Source organism: Leucopleurus acutus (genome assembly GCF_964270905.1).
Source record: "Leucopleurus acutus genome assembly, chromosome: 13".
In the NCBI taxonomy this organism is placed as follows: Eukaryota; Metazoa; Chordata; class Mammalia; order Artiodactyla; family Delphinidae; genus Leucopleurus; species Leucopleurus acutus.
The window spans coordinates 82,918,703-82,933,656 of NC_139155.1; the positions used below are offsets into that span (position 1 = coordinate 82,918,703).

At 51.6% G+C, this 14,954-nt stretch overlaps 1 protein-coding gene across 1 annotated transcript; it reads left to right on the forward strand.

The window, feature by feature from the left end:
* Positions 1 to 397: 397 nt before the first annotated feature.
* On the forward strand, positions 398 to 14,679 carry LRRC43 (leucine rich repeat containing 43; the record flags this gene model as incomplete). Its single annotated transcript, XM_082852888.1, has 13 exons — positions 398 to 490; positions 1,536 to 1,796; positions 2,411 to 2,521; positions 6,103 to 6,242; positions 8,285 to 8,523; positions 9,215 to 9,402; positions 10,120 to 10,343; positions 10,556 to 10,697; positions 10,863 to 11,030; positions 11,116 to 11,301; positions 11,617 to 11,653; positions 11,774 to 11,821; positions 14,648 to 14,679. 13 exons carry the CDS (start codon positions 398 to 400, stop codon positions 14,677 to 14,679), a joined length of 1,869 nt encoding a protein of 622 aa, XP_082709014.1.
* Positions 14,680 to 14,954: the final 275 nt, after the last annotated feature.

Consider the following 14,954-nt stretch of genomic DNA (forward strand, 5'->3'; position numbering starts at 1 on the left):
ACTGATGAGAGTGTTCAGATTATTTGGCCTTGGGCTCATTTCTCCTCTCCAGTTCTGCCAAACAGGGATGAGAATTAACACTTCATTCCGAGGGGGTTCGGAGTAGAAATAGAAACAGATTAACAACTGGGAAGCGCTCAGTACCTGCTGGGGGCCCCCAAGGTTATAACCCCCAGGCTGTGGTGGGGAAGTGTATTTTTAACCCAGCGAACGTGGGGCTGAGTCGGGGTCTCAGATTCCCGGCTGGGGAAAATTTCGCCCGCAAGGGGAGGAAGTGGGTTTCACGAGGGCCGGCGCGGGCGCGCGCCCCCGCTTGCTGGAGCACGCGCCCGGCCCTGGCGCACGCGCGCGTCCTGGCGGTTGCCTAGCAACCGGGTGGCGTGGAGAACGCGCGATCATGGCGTCGCCTGCCCTGACAGTGAGCGCCGCGGTCCGGGAGCACCTGCGGAAGTTGTGTCTGCACGAGTTCCCGTGCGGCACGGGCAGCTGGGTGCGGGCGCTGGCGGGGCGGCTGGAGGAGGGGCTCGGGGCTCTGGGGGACGGAGGGGACTGACCAGGGGCCAGGCCGGGGCCTAGGGGCGGAGAGCGGGGTCGGGGTGGTGCTGGCCCCGGGTGCTGAGCGGGCCACCAGCCCCAGGAGTTGGCTGGTCTGGAGAAACCTGAGAGGATGTTTGCGTCTGGGCGTTTAGGGAGCGTCCTGACCGGGGTGGTGGGGGGATGGGGATGGATTGTGGGAACAGGGACACTGCAGGGGTGGACGGGATAGGCCCCCCCGGGGCCTGTGGGCGCTGACGTAGGGTGGAGGGCAGGGACCCCCCCCACCACCACCACCAGAGCAGGACCCCATCCCGAGCGCATCAGGCGGATCTGGGGCAGGCGACTGGCTGTCTTAAAGACACCGGGCTCCTTTGGGGTGAAAAGCTCATCCTGAGAGCAAGGTTTGCAGTTAGGACCCTGCTGTGCTGTGGCCACAGGGGCCATCCTCATCACCTAAGTGCACAAGGAGCATGACATTGAGAACCCGGGGGGCTTCCCAGGTGTGCCCGGAAGGCTTGAGTCCTGAAGGGTTCCCGGGGACTTGGTGGGAAGCTGGGGCCCCACCTACTCTTGTCGGCTGGTGTCCAGTTTCATAGAAGAGAAAACTGAGATACCAGTCAAGGAACTAATTTATTTGTTTCAACAACAAACATGGATTGGGCACCTACTGTGTGCCTGGCATTGTGCTGAACTTGCGGGTTTCATAGATAGATGTCTCTCAAGAGGAAGGAGTGGGAGAGAGTGAACTCCAGGACCGAAGTCTTTCATCCTCCACTTCTGGCATCTAAAGGTTCTGAATTTACCTTTGCAGGCTTGGCCGCCTGTTCTTCAAAAACCTTTCCTTGGCTCGTTACAGCCCACAGATTGCCTTTTGCACCTCCTGGCTTCTAAACTCTCCCTGATTGTCCTGTTTAACAATCGATTCCATTTTGAGAGTTTTGAGTCCTTGAGAGGGGCTGAGTCATAACGAGAGAAATTCTCTGCCTCCACTTCTGCAGAATAAGTCGCGCTTTCTTCCTCAAACTTACCGAGCATGGCGGGAGCTGATCCCCCGAGAGGAGGACGCTGTGGGCCCCGGGGAGGAGACGGTGGATGCCCTGCTGGGCCTGGTCTGCAGCCCCCACTCACCCTGGGCCCTGCTGGAGGGCTCAAGCGCTGAGGACCGTTTTCTGAGAGAGCTGGCCATCCAGAATCCCCTGATGCTCAAAGACAGCTTCTTCTACACCTACTTCAGGTCGCTACGGGTGGTGGACAAGCAGGTGAGCACTGGGGGCGAACACCAGGTACAGGGTTGGTGTTGGGGGGGCCATTCCCCTTACAGGCCTTGGTGGTAAGACCTAGCTCTGCCCTCCCCTGATTAATCTCACCAGCTTGTCCACAGAGCAGGGCCAACAATCCTGGCGAGCTGGCCTAGTCTGTTACCCCAGAGAAGGCAGGCCCAGCCGGGAAGGGCCCCTAATGTCCTTGAAGCCAAAGTCAACTGAGGATTCACAGACAGACCCCTGAAGCTTCTGGTCTGACGCTGCTGGGTGTAAACTAGAATGATTCCTTAAGACCATAGGATCCACTGTGGCTCTGGGGTAGACAGCGGAGAAGATGGATTCCTGGCTTCAGGAGCTGACGGTCCAACAAGGGACACAGGACATGAGCTGGAAGTTGTCCAACACCTACAGTCAGAGGAGGGGTGAGGGTTGAGAGGTGACAGGCCACTGCGGCAGCCGAGGCACTCGAATCCTGGCAGGAAAGGCGTGCAAGAGAGGAAAGGGTTTGGGGTGTGGGGCGGTCACTCTCTGCAGATGCACGTGCCATTGCCGTCCTCACTCCAGTGCCGCCTCACGCACTGGAGCTCTGTGCTCCCTTTCCTCCCTTCCAGGTGAGCCTGGTGGACAACGACCTCCTGAAATTTGTGAAGCTTGAAGAGTTGGTGCTGAGTGCTAATCAAATCAAGGAGATTGACACCACCAACCTGCCCCCAACTCTCAAGGTAAAGGAGCCCAGGTTCTATTCCAGGTCTTGGAGCCAATGCTGCCCGGAGGCCCTGCCCCTCCTCTGCCTGCCCCCCCCCCCCCCCCAGAAGGTTTGGCCATCGTGACTGTGCTAAGGGCCAGCCTCAGGCTTTGGAGAGGTAGGCCTGATCCCTCAAAAAGTTAAACCTAGAATTTCCACGTGACCCAGCAATTCCCTTCCTAGGTATACACCCCAAAGAATACAAGGCAGGAATCAGACAGATTCCTGTATGCCAGTGTTCACAGCAGCGCTATTCACAATAGCCAGCAGGTGGACACAGCCCGCTTGTTATCAGCAGATGAATGGAGCGGCAAAATGTGGTCTGTCCACACTGTCGTAAAAAGGAATGACATATGTACAACATGGATGACCTTGAAAACATGATGCTGAGTGAAGGAGGCCGGACACAAAAGGCCACGTATTAAATGATTGCACTGCATGAAATATCTAGAAGAGGCAAATCCATAGAGACAGAGAGTAGATGAGTGGTTACCAGGGGGAAGGATTGGGGAGTTATAGCTTAATGGGTACACAGTTTCTGTTTGAGTAATGAAAAATTTTGGAAATGGATAGTAATGATGGTTGTACATTAAGTGAATGTACTTAATGCTGCTGAATTGTCCACTTAAAAAGGGTAAATGGCAAATTATATACATTTTACCACAATAGAAAAGTTTTAAAAAGAGGTAGGCCAGGCTTTTTTTTTAAAGACTACTTTATTTTTAATAAATTTATTTATTTTTGGCTGTGTTGGGTCTTCACTGCTGCGCGTGGGCTTTCTCTAGTTGTGGCGAGCGGGGGCTACTCTTTGTTGCAGTGCGTGGGCTTCTCATTGTGGTGGCTTCTCTTGTTGTGGAGCACGGGCTCTAGGCGCACGGGCTTCAGTCGTTGTGGCACGCTGGCTCAGTAGTTATGGCTCGTGGCCTCTAGAGCACAGGCTCAGTAGTTGTGCCTCACGGGCTTAGTTGCTCCGCGGCATGTGGGATCTTCCCAGACCAGGGCTCGAACCCATGTCCCCTGCATTGGCAGGCAGATTTTTTTGTTTGTTTGTTTTTTTGCGGTACGCGGGCCTCTCACTGCTGCGTCCTCTCCCGTTGCGGAGCACAGGCTCCAGACACGCAGGCTCAGCGGCCATGGCTCACGGGCCCAGCCGCTCTGCGGCACGTGGGATCCTCCCAGACAGGGACACAAACCCGTATCCCCTGCATCGGCAGGCAGACTCTCAACCACTGCGCCACCAGGGAAGCCCGGCAGGCAGATTCTTAACCACTGTGCCACCAGGGAAGCCCCAAAAAGAGGTAGGCCAGGCTTTATTACGAGTCTTCAGCTGAGCATATCAAAATGGTCTCAATTTTAAATTAAATGCTGAGACTAGTAGATTTTGTGGCAGAAGAGGCTCAGAAGTATGGCTCAGTACTGGGCTCAAGAAGAAAGCAGGCAAGGCCTTGGAGGAGAAATACAAGAACTCTGTTATCTTTGGGTTTATTCCCTATTCCAGCCAGGGGCCCTTTGGCTTTGCCAGAGACAACTGCCATGAGTCGAGAAATTGCAAAACTGTTAACTCGGGGCTTCCCTGATGGCGCAGTGGTTATGAATCTGCCTGTCAATGCAGGGGACACAGGTTCAAGCCCTGGCCCGGGAAGATCCCACGTGCCGCGGAGCAACTAAGCCCGTGCACCACAACTACTGAGCCTGTGCGCCTAGAGCCCATGCTCCACGACAAGAGAAGCCACCACAATGAGAAGCCCGCGCACCGCAATGAAGAGTGGCCTCCGCTCGCCACAACTAGAGAAAGCCCACGTGCAGCAATGAAGACCCAACACAGCCAAAAATAAAAATAAATAAATTTTTAAAAAGTGTTAACCCATTTCCTTTCCCACTCTCTCCGACATCACCTCCACTCCATATTTTAAAGTTTCCTTCACAACAGGAAAAGAAACTTTTTTTTTAATTTTTAAGATTAATTTTTATTGCAGTATAGTTGCTTTACAATGTTGTGTTAGTTTCTACTGTACAGCAAAATGAATCAGTTATACGTATACATATATCCCCTCTCTTTTGGATTTTGGTCCCATTTAGGTCACCACAGTGCATTAAGTAGAGTTCCCTGTGCTCTACAGTATGTTCTCAGTAGTTACCTATTTTATACATAGTATCAATAGTGTATATATGTCAATCCCAATCTCCCAATTCCTACCACCCCCACTTTCCCCCTTGGTAGCCATACATTTGTTCTCTACATCTGTGTCTATTTCTGCTTTGCAAATAAGATCATCTGTACCATCTTTCTAGATTCCACATATATGCATTAATATATGATATTTGTTTTTCTCTTTCTGACTTACTTCACTCTGTATGACACTCTCTACGTCCATCCACGTCTCTGTAAATGACCGAGTTTCATTCTTTTTATGGTTGAGTAATATTCCATTGTATATATGTACCACATCTTCTTTATGCATTCCTCTGTTGATGGACATTTAGGTTCCTTCCATGTCCAGGCTACTGTAAATAGTGCTTCAATGAACATTGGGGTGCACGTGTCTTTTTGAATTATGGTTTTCTCAGGATATATGCCCAGTACTGGGATTGCTGGGTTGTATGGTAATTCTATTTTTAGTTTTTTAAGGTACCTCCATACTGTTCTCCATAGTGGCTGTATCAATTTACATTCCCACCAACAGTGCAAGAGGGTTCCCTTTTCTCCCCACCCTCTCCAGCATTTATTGTTTGTAGATTTTTTTTAGATTTATTTATTTTTGGCTGTGTTGGGTCTTCGTTGCTGCGTGCGGGTTTTTCTCTAGTTGTGGAGAGTGGGGGCTGTTCTTCATTGCGGTGCGCGGGCCTCTCATTGCGGCGGCCTCTCTTGTTGCGGAGCATGGGCTCTAGGCGCACGGGCCTCAGCAGTTGTGGCTCGTGAGCTCTAGAGCGCAGGCCCAGTAGCTGTGGCGCACAGGCCCAGTTGCCCCACGGCATGTGGCATCTTCCAGGACCAGGGCTCGAACCTGTGTCCTCTGCATTGGCAGGTGGATTTCTAACCACTGCGCCACCAGGGAAGCCCTGTTTGTAGATTTTTTTAAATGATGGCCATTCTGACCGGTGTGAGGTGATACCTCACTGTAGTTTTGATTTGCATTTCTCTAATGATTAGTGATGTTGAGCATCTTTTCTTGTGCCTCTTAGCCATCTGTATGCTCACTTTGGAGAAATGTCTATTTAGGTCTTCCGCCCCGCCCATTTTTTGATTGGGTTATTGGTTTTTTTTAATATTGAGCTGCATGAGCTGTTTGTATATTTTGGATATTAATCTTTCGTCAGTTGCTTCATTTGCAAATATTTTCTCCCTTTCTGAGGGTTGTCTTTTCATCGGAAAAGAAACTTTCTGACACCTGCTGCGGGAATATTTTCTTCCAGGATTCTTAGAAGGGGGTCCAGGTGGGCACAGGGAGACGAGGCATGAGTACTTCGTAATTCCTCTCCTGAGTTGCCCAGGGTGGAAGCAGGGAGTGGGTTCCATTTTGTCTGGGCTCATGGGCTGTCTTTCCACCCGCGTCGCAGGTGCTGGAGCTCTACGGCAACAAGATGACCAGCATGGAGTGTCTGTGCACCCACCCGCCCCCAAGGCTCCAGCACTTGGGGTTGGGTCACAACAAGCTTCTGGGCCCCCTGGAGAGTCTATATGTCACCAGTGATTACTGGTAACTCGGGAGCCCCACGTGGAAAGAGGGAGGGAGGGGTCGAGCATTAGATTTGGGCCATTCTATGCTGGTGACTTGGAGAACTCAGCTTTGCTCTTTTCTATAATAACTCCTGGTTGACTGTTAAGTCTGGACCTAGGATTTATTTCTCTGACCCCATAAACAAAAAACCCCCTGAGGCCCAGGGAAGGACACCAAGAGGTAGTGGGAATGAGTGGGACCTTCTGCTTCAGGGTTTCTGTTGACACTCAGGCCAGCTAATTCTTGGTTGTGAGGGCCGTCCTGGGCACTGCCATAGGTGGAGCAGAACCCCCGGCCTCTACCCACCAGATGCCAGTAGCACCCACCCCACACCAGCTGCGACAGCCAGCAGGTCTCCAGACAGCACCACATGTCCACTGGGGGGCAGAACCACCCCCAGCTGAGAACTGCTGCCCTACAGACAGCTCTCGGTTAGACCTTGTCTTCTTGGTGGGTGAGCAGTGGGAAACTGAAACGCTGGATCTGAGGAGTCTCAGGGCCTCAGATACCATCCGTGAAAATCCATCAGAGGAATCGGGGCCAGGGAGGCCTGTCAGAGAAGCTCTGAGGATTCCTGGGGCTCAGCATCCTGGGCAGCACTTCCCCGGGCTGACGTTCATGACTGTTCCTTTCTTCACAGCCCAGAAGGGGCACGAGGCGCAGGGCAACATCGCTGCCCTGTTTCCCAGGCCTCCTGGGAACGTGCTCGTGGAAGGTCCGTCTCTCTGACCCTAATTTCCTCCTTCCTCCCCTTTCCCTACTCTTGGCCGAGCTGCCTCTTCACAGCCTTGGCCGTGTACAATTCCGGATCCCTTCCCTCCACTGACCTCAGCCGTCAGGGTGTGTAGCACAGGAAGGAAACATACACTTTGGACTTGGTGTGACAGCTGAGTTCAGGCTCGTACCATGGACAGAGTTCTAAGTGTTCTGGGTTTTGATTTGGAAAACAGACTTCTGGTAACGTAACCTGCTTCATGCTGAGTATGGATTTCATAGCAACACATGCATGTGTGAAACCTCCGTCTTTTGCTGTTTTGAATTTAAAAGGATTCACTTCCTGCAAATCAATTTTGCTGAGGTTTCCACCAGTTCTCTTGAAGGAGGCTGATATTGGGTAGAATCTGTGTGCCGGTCAGCATGAAACGTTCTTCTCGGGGGTTTTCGTCACTGGCTGGCCAACATCGCGGGCAGGATGGGAGGGGGGAGGGAGGGGAGTTGAAGTTCCTGAACTCCACAGCTGGGAGGCCGTCACACGTGATGGCGGGATTGTGTGATGCTTAGTCCCCTCGTGGGTTTGGGTTCTGTTTGTTTGTTTTTGCACCTCTGTTCTCAGGGCTGAAATTGATTTGCTTTCTGCTTTGTGCAGCAGGAAGGCCCTCTCCTCCAGGTCGGTGTGCAGGGCACCTCCTCTGTCCTCACCGGCCAGTTCTTCTTCACCCACGTCCCCCAGGAAATGAACCAGATGGCTTCCTGTGGTCATGCGCTGGTCTGACTCTGGAGAGCGTCCTCCAGCTTCTAGACCCCTCGAGCCTCATGCACCCTCTTCCGAGGCCCCCCTATTTACTGACCTCTCCTACCCCCACCCGCTGCTCCTCCGCTCAGAGGCTCCCCTCCACCTTCCTCGCCAGTTTGTCCCTCTCTGCTGAGAGCCTTCTAGATGCACAACCCCGTATTAGGCTCTATGGGAGATAGACGGTTAACTGAGAAGAGGTCTGTATACGTAGAAGTCCGGTAGAGGCGGGATGTGGCGGCGGCCACCTCTATGCCACAGTAAGGAGGGAGGCCACTGGGAGAACCAGGAACCCCTTCCCAACAGGGGGGCTAACCCAGGTCAAGGGCAGCACAAGGCTTGAGAGTCGAGCATGGGCACAGCCTCCCATCCCGTCCTCAGCCCCAGGTCTTGTCCATCAGGGACTCGGGGTGCTGGGGGATGCAGGTGCCGTGGCCAGATCACAGCTACCTGTCCCCACCCCTTTGCTTACCTGGCCTCTTGACTTCCGGCGGTCCCACTCACCTTCCAGGCCCAACCTCATCTCCCTGGACCTGAGCTTCAACGACCTGACGGACCTGCAGGGCATGGTGTCCGGCCTCCGAACGCTGCAGCGCCTGAGGTTGCTCGTGCTGCAGGGGAACCCGCTGGCCCTGGTGCCCTGCTACCGGGGCTTCATCATCGACGGCCTGTCTGGCCTCTGCGTGCTGGACGACATCACCGTGGCACCCAGCGAGAAGCATCTGTTCCGTGGGCTCAGCCACAGCGGGGGTGAGGGAGCCGATGTGCAGGGCAGGGTGGGGGGCTAGGGGGACCTGCTGGCCCGACCATTACCCTACTGGCTGCACGTGTCTGTCTGTCATCCAGCTCCCTGGCTGACCCAGACCCTGGTCAGGTGTAGGTCACCTTCTTGGTCAGAGTTCTCTCCCAGATTTTGATCGTCGTGATTGAGATTTGGCGACAGAAATGGTAGGGAGGCTGGGACCATCACAGTCCCCTCCCTTCCTAGACAAATGGGAAACATTCTTTAAATTAGTTTCTTGGCGTCCGTGGTGGCTTGAGATCACCCCCTTGTGGCTCACAGCACAAGCTGCACCAGAGCCTTCTCAAGGTCAGGGTGACAATACATTGATAAAAATAGCTACGCCTACTGAGTACCAGCACGGGCTAAGGTAACATAGTCTCCATCTGTAACTCTCCTGCAAAGAGGCGACTACCATTCCCATTTTACACGTCAGGAAAACAAGGCTTAAGAGTGGCCTCTTGTCCAAAAGAGACTTACCCCAAATCACGGGTGTGTTGAACTTGGTAGAGCTGGGATTCGAACCCAAGTCTGCAGAGTGAGGCTCAGCCCTGTTCCGAGGAAAGAAGGCAGGAGCTGAGCTCGCCTGCCCTCCCCTGCTGTCTGCCTGCCCAGTCCCTCCCCGCAGCTCCCCTCACCCCTGCCCGTTCCCCCCTGCAGATCTCCTGGCGCATGAGGCGCGGTTAGTGGTGACTGTTGGACATGTCAGAGGGGTTCTGGACTCCTCGGTCTTGGACCCGGAACCAGGGCCCCAAGGCCCTTTCATCACTTACAGCTATTATGTAACATACGAGTTTGTGGAAGATGAGGAAGGCGAAGGAGATGAATACGGCCGCGTGCTGGCTGAGGTGTGTCCGTGGGGGCTCTGCTCTCGGGTCCTCAGGGGCTCCTGTGCAGGCACAACGGCTTTGGGGACCCAGGAAAACCCTTAACGTGGATCTTTCCAATTCATACCCTACTCTGAGCAGGAAACTGGCTTCCGCTCAGCCTGTTTCTTGCAGCCGGAGTAATTCTCAACTGTGTTCACCCCTTCCCATGCCCCCTGAAATGGGAGCAAAGGACATAACAAGGGAGCAGCCCAGAGTTTCGCGACTAGGCTGCTGGCTTCCCCACCACGTTCTTCAACTGCCCCTACACCTCCCGGCTCCCTTCCTGTCACACGAAAACCCAACGGTGTCATCCCACTAGGAGAAATGCCTGGGGCCAGGACTTCCCTGGCGGGCCAGTGGTTAAGACTCTGCGCTTCCATTGCAGGGGGCGCGGGTTCGATCCCCGGTCAGGGAACTAAGGTCCCATGTACCGCAGGACGTGGCCAAAAGAACCAAAAATACACGAGGGTCCCCAGCTCATGTGGAAGTTGTTACTATTTTTACTGTTAACATAGAACTTTCAGGAAAAAACAGGACTGGTAATTTTTTTTATAACTTCCTGCCTCCTAAGTCCACGTGTTTGCTTTGCTTCACATCCATCAGACACTGGTGCCCGTTTACACCACGTTCGCATAGTGTCAGGTGAGAGCTCTGAGGCCAGCAGCCCTGGACGTGTTTTCGTGTCTTCTGTGGCAGATCGTCAAGCCCCCGCCCAGCACGGAACAGCTGGGTGAGGACATTCCCAAAGAGCCCATCAAAGAGGCTGAAGACTCTGTAGGGTCTGGGCTGGCCTCCCAGTCCCAGTCCAGGGAGCTGGAGGAGTCCGACGCCTCAGCGCCCTTGCCGTGGCCCATGGACTCTGCGGAAGAGCTGGCCAAGCTGCGGCCGCGCCTGGATCCCCGGCTCTGGCCATCCCCGGGGTAAGGATGCTCACCGGGCTGGGAACAGGGCCCAGACCACACCTGCGTTTATCGTTCTGCATTCTACTCTGTCCCCTGCCCTCCCTGACCCCGCAGCCTCACGCTGTGCCCACGTGTGCACATCTTCTCAAAGTGCCCTCCCAGCCTTGTCCCTGGTCCCCAGCACAGCCCCCTGGGTGATGGCCCCCATGTCTCCATCTCCCCTCCCCAAGGACAGTTCTCTTTAGCACAGTCCGCAAGCCCTGGTCTGACGTCATCCCCTGCAACTACGAGATGCAGCACGTGCTCAAGGACCTGGTGCGGCTCAAGGCCTTCCTGCTCTCAGGGACCACCGTCACCATCGTGGAGGAGAAGGTGGGAGGCTGGAATTCTCCAGGGGTGGTCTTTGACTTCTCTGCCCCACTTCTCCTCTGTTCCGCTCTTCTGTCGGGCATCTGTAGCCCTGCTCCCTTGTTGGCAGGGTTTCGGTGCCTTTCCAGAAAGATCCTGGCTAGCTCCAACCCAGCTTCTGTCCCCTAGATTCTCTCCTGGCCTGCGGTGCCGCCTTCCCCCAACAGTCCCTCGGCTGCTAAGAAGGGAAAGGGAGAGAAGGACAAGAAAGGGAAGGAGAAAGACAAGGAAGAGAAAAACAAGAAGGGAAAAGATGGGAAAGACAAAGCAGGCAAAGGGGAGAAAGAACCAGCCAAGGTGCCTCTGTGTGGGGCGGCCGGGGGCGGGGCTGCTCCCTCGGCCCCCTGCTCCCCGCTTCCACTCGCCCAGCCTCTCCCCACAGGAGCAGAAGGGGAGCAAGAAGAAGGAGCTTCGTAAGGATCTGCGCCAGGACCCGCCCGTCCTCCGGGTGCTGGGCAGTGGCCCGGTGGACCTGGAGCCCCTGCTCTCCGGGGAGCCATTCGTGTCCACCGTGTGCAACTTCGGGGTGGTCCGTACCTTGGAGACCGACAGGCTGACGCTTTACAGGGTACAGCAGTGCCCCTGGCCTCCCCTGCCCACAGAAGCCTGGCCAGGCTGTGGGAGGGAGGGGGAGGCGGGGAGGGGGAGGCGGGGAGGGGGAGGGGGGCCAGAACCACAGGAGGGGGCGCTGGAGGGGTGACGCAGCAAGGGTCACCTGCATGGTGGGCGGCCTTCTCGAGTACGAGGGGCCAGGCAAGCGGGCAGGTCGGGCAGCTGCTCCCCAGGAGACCAGGAGAGGCCCTGGCGGGGGTGAGAGCACCCACCCTTTCCCCAGCATCCCCCCACTCCAGCAAGGAACTTATTTTGTGGTTCTTCCTCTCAGGATTCAAAGAAGAAGAAGAGTGAGAAAGCTAAAAATGGTAAGACCGATGATGGTAACAGGGCAGGGGGTGTTTACTGAGGACCAGTCCTAGTCCGTTCAGGTTGCTGTGAAATTCCACAGCGTGGGTGGCGTGTAAACAACAGACATTTATTTCTAGCTGCTCTGGAGGCCAGGAAGTCAAAGACCAAGTTGTCAGCAGCGTCAGGTGAGAGTCCCGTTCCTGGTTCGCGCCTTCTTCCTGGGTCCTCACGTGGCGGAAGGGACCACGGTCTCCCTCTGCCCTCATGATGTAACCGCCTTCCAAAGGCCCCGCCTCCTAATATCATCACCTTTGGGGGCTGGGATTTCAACATATGAATTTGGGGAAGGGCACAAATATAGCAGGACTTGCTGAGGGATCAGCCTGATTGGGGACCAAAGGAATGGAAGGATGGAGAGTCGTATCTTCCAGCCGGTGGGAGGGAGGACCATGTCTACCCTGATGAACAAACCCTGTGTCTTCCCTGCAGCCCTGCTGCGGTCATGACATGGGCAGGACAGGCATTCTGGGGTAGGGGCCAGGATGGAATGAGTAGGGAGGCCCAGGGTTGGGAGTGTCCAGGGTCCTTCTGGCTCAGCGGTGGTCCTGCTTCTGCAGGACAGTAGCCCTCCCTTATAAGGAGCCTGGACTTGTTGTATGGGCAGTGGCAGCATTGAAATAGGTAAGTTTTAGATTTAATTTTTTTTAAGATTTATTTATTATTTTATTTATTTTTGGCTGCATCGGGTCTTAGTTGAGTCATGCGGGATTTTCGTTGAGGTGCATGAGCTTCTCTCTAGTTGTGGCGTGCAGGCTCCAGGGCATGTGGGCATTGTAGTTTGCAGCAGGCAGGCTCTCTAGTTGAGGCGCGCAAGCTCAGTAGTTGTGGCGCGTGGGCTTAGTTGCCCCGTGGCATGTGGGATCTTAGTTCCCTGACCAGGGATCAAACCCGTGTCCCCTGCATTGTAAGGCGGATTCTTTACCACTGGACCACCAGGGAAGTCCCTAGATTTAATTTTTAGAACTGTCTGGCTTGGAGGGAGAGGTAGGAGACAGGTCACTCAGCTGGGAGACTGCTGCAAAAGTCTAAAGCAAGACCACAGCAGCCCGATTCAGAACAGCCAAAAAGTGGAAACAGCCCAAATGGCTATCAGTGGATGAAAGGATAAACAAAATGTGGTCCATCCATACAATGGGATATTATTCCGTCACAAAGAGGAATGAAGCACTGACATGTCCTAAACCACGGATAAACCTTGAAAACTCAATGCTAAGGGAAAGAAGCCAGACACAAAAGACCACATAACGATTTTATATGAAATGTGGAGAATTGTCAAATCCATAGAGACAGAAAGTAGATTAGTGGTTGCCTGGGGGCAGGGGAAGGAGGGAATGGGGCATGACTGCTTAGTGGGTGCGGGTTTTCCATTTGGGGTGATGAAAATGCTCTGAAATGAGCTGTGATGGTTGCACAACATCGTAAATATACTAAAAGCCCCTGAACTGTACCTTTTTTTTTTCTTCACACACACACTGTATTTTATTTTTACAAGAGATAAATAAACTGACACCAAGCATTGTAAATGAATGACTATAACAAAAGCAACAATGATTGCAATTACCAAACACAACAAAGGGTTATAGTTAATAAGCCAACAAAGGAGAGAAAATAGGGATTATAAAAATATTCAGTTAATCTGAAGGTGGAAACAGAAAAAACAAAGAACATATGGGATAAATAGAAAACAGCAAGATGGTAGACTTAAACCCAATTATATTGAGTCACATGAAATATAAATGGTCTAAACACCCAGTTAAAAGGCAGAGATGATCAGATTGGATAAAAAAGTAAGACCAAGCTATCCGCCTATCAGAAACCCTCTTTAAATATAAAGATACAAAAATATAAGAAATAAAAAGGATGGAAAAAGATATTCATGCTAACACTAATCAAAAGAAAATGGGAGTAGCTGCATTAATATCAGACAAAGTAGATTTCAGAGCAAAGACTATTACCAGGGATAAAGAGGGTCATTTCATAATAAAGGAGTCAGTTCATTGGGAGGATGTAACAGTCCTTAGCGTGTATGCACCTAATCATTGTTTCAAAATACATGAAACAAAAGCTGATAGAAGTACAAGGAGAAAGAGACAAATCCAAAATTATATTCAGAGATTTCAGCACAAATAAGTAATTGATAGAACAAATAGAAAATCAATAAGCATGTAGAAGACTTGAATCACACTCTGCCAATTAACTTGAGCTAACTGACAGCTACAGAGCACTCCATCCAATCACACACACACACACACACACACACACACACACACACACACACACACACACACACACATTCTTTAAGTGCACACAGAACTGAGATATTCTATAACCTGGGCCATAAAGCAAGTCTCAATAAGTTTAAAAGAATTCAAGTCATATAAAGTATCCTCTATGACTACAGTGGAATTAAACAGAAAAATATTTGCAAAATCCCCCAGTTTTTAGAAACTAAATAACACACTTCTAAATAAGCTATGGGTCAAAGAAGAAATCAAAAGGGAAATTAGAAAGTATTTTGAACTGAATGGAAATAAAAATACAAAATGCCAAAATTAGTAGGATATAACAAAGCAGTATTTAGAGAGAAATTTATTGCACTAAATGCGTATATTAGAAAAGCTTCTAAAACTAGTAAGTGAGTTTAACAGGGTTGCAGAATACAGGGTCAGTATTCAAAAAATGTTTCCATGTATGAGCAATGAACAATCAGATATCACAAATTTTAAATAATACCATTTACAATAGCATTATCAATAGAAGTTCTATATGTTGAAAACTATAAAATGTTACTGAGAGAAACCAGACCTAAATCGGTGGAGATATATACTAGGTACATAAATCAGGAGATTCAACATTGTTAAGATGTTGGTTTTCCTCAGATTGATCTACAGTCAATAAAATCTCAATCATAACCCTGGAGGGATATTTTTTTTTCATTTTTTTTTTGGTAGAAATCAGCAAGCTGATTCTCAAGTTCATATAGAAATTCAAAGGATCTAGAACAGCCAAAACAACTTTGAAAAAGAACAAAGGACTTAACACTACTGGAATTGAAGACCCAGACAAATATGGACATGAGATTTGTGATTGAATCCTTGGGTTAAAATGGTTTTAAACAAAATTTTTTTTTTTTTACATTTTTGCAAATTTCTTTAATGTCTGGCTTAATTGAGGAAGCCATATTTGCATAACTGCTTCTGCAGTCAGTCTCTGTGATGTGTTGCTGTAGTTGAAGTGTATGAAGAAAATCTAACCTCA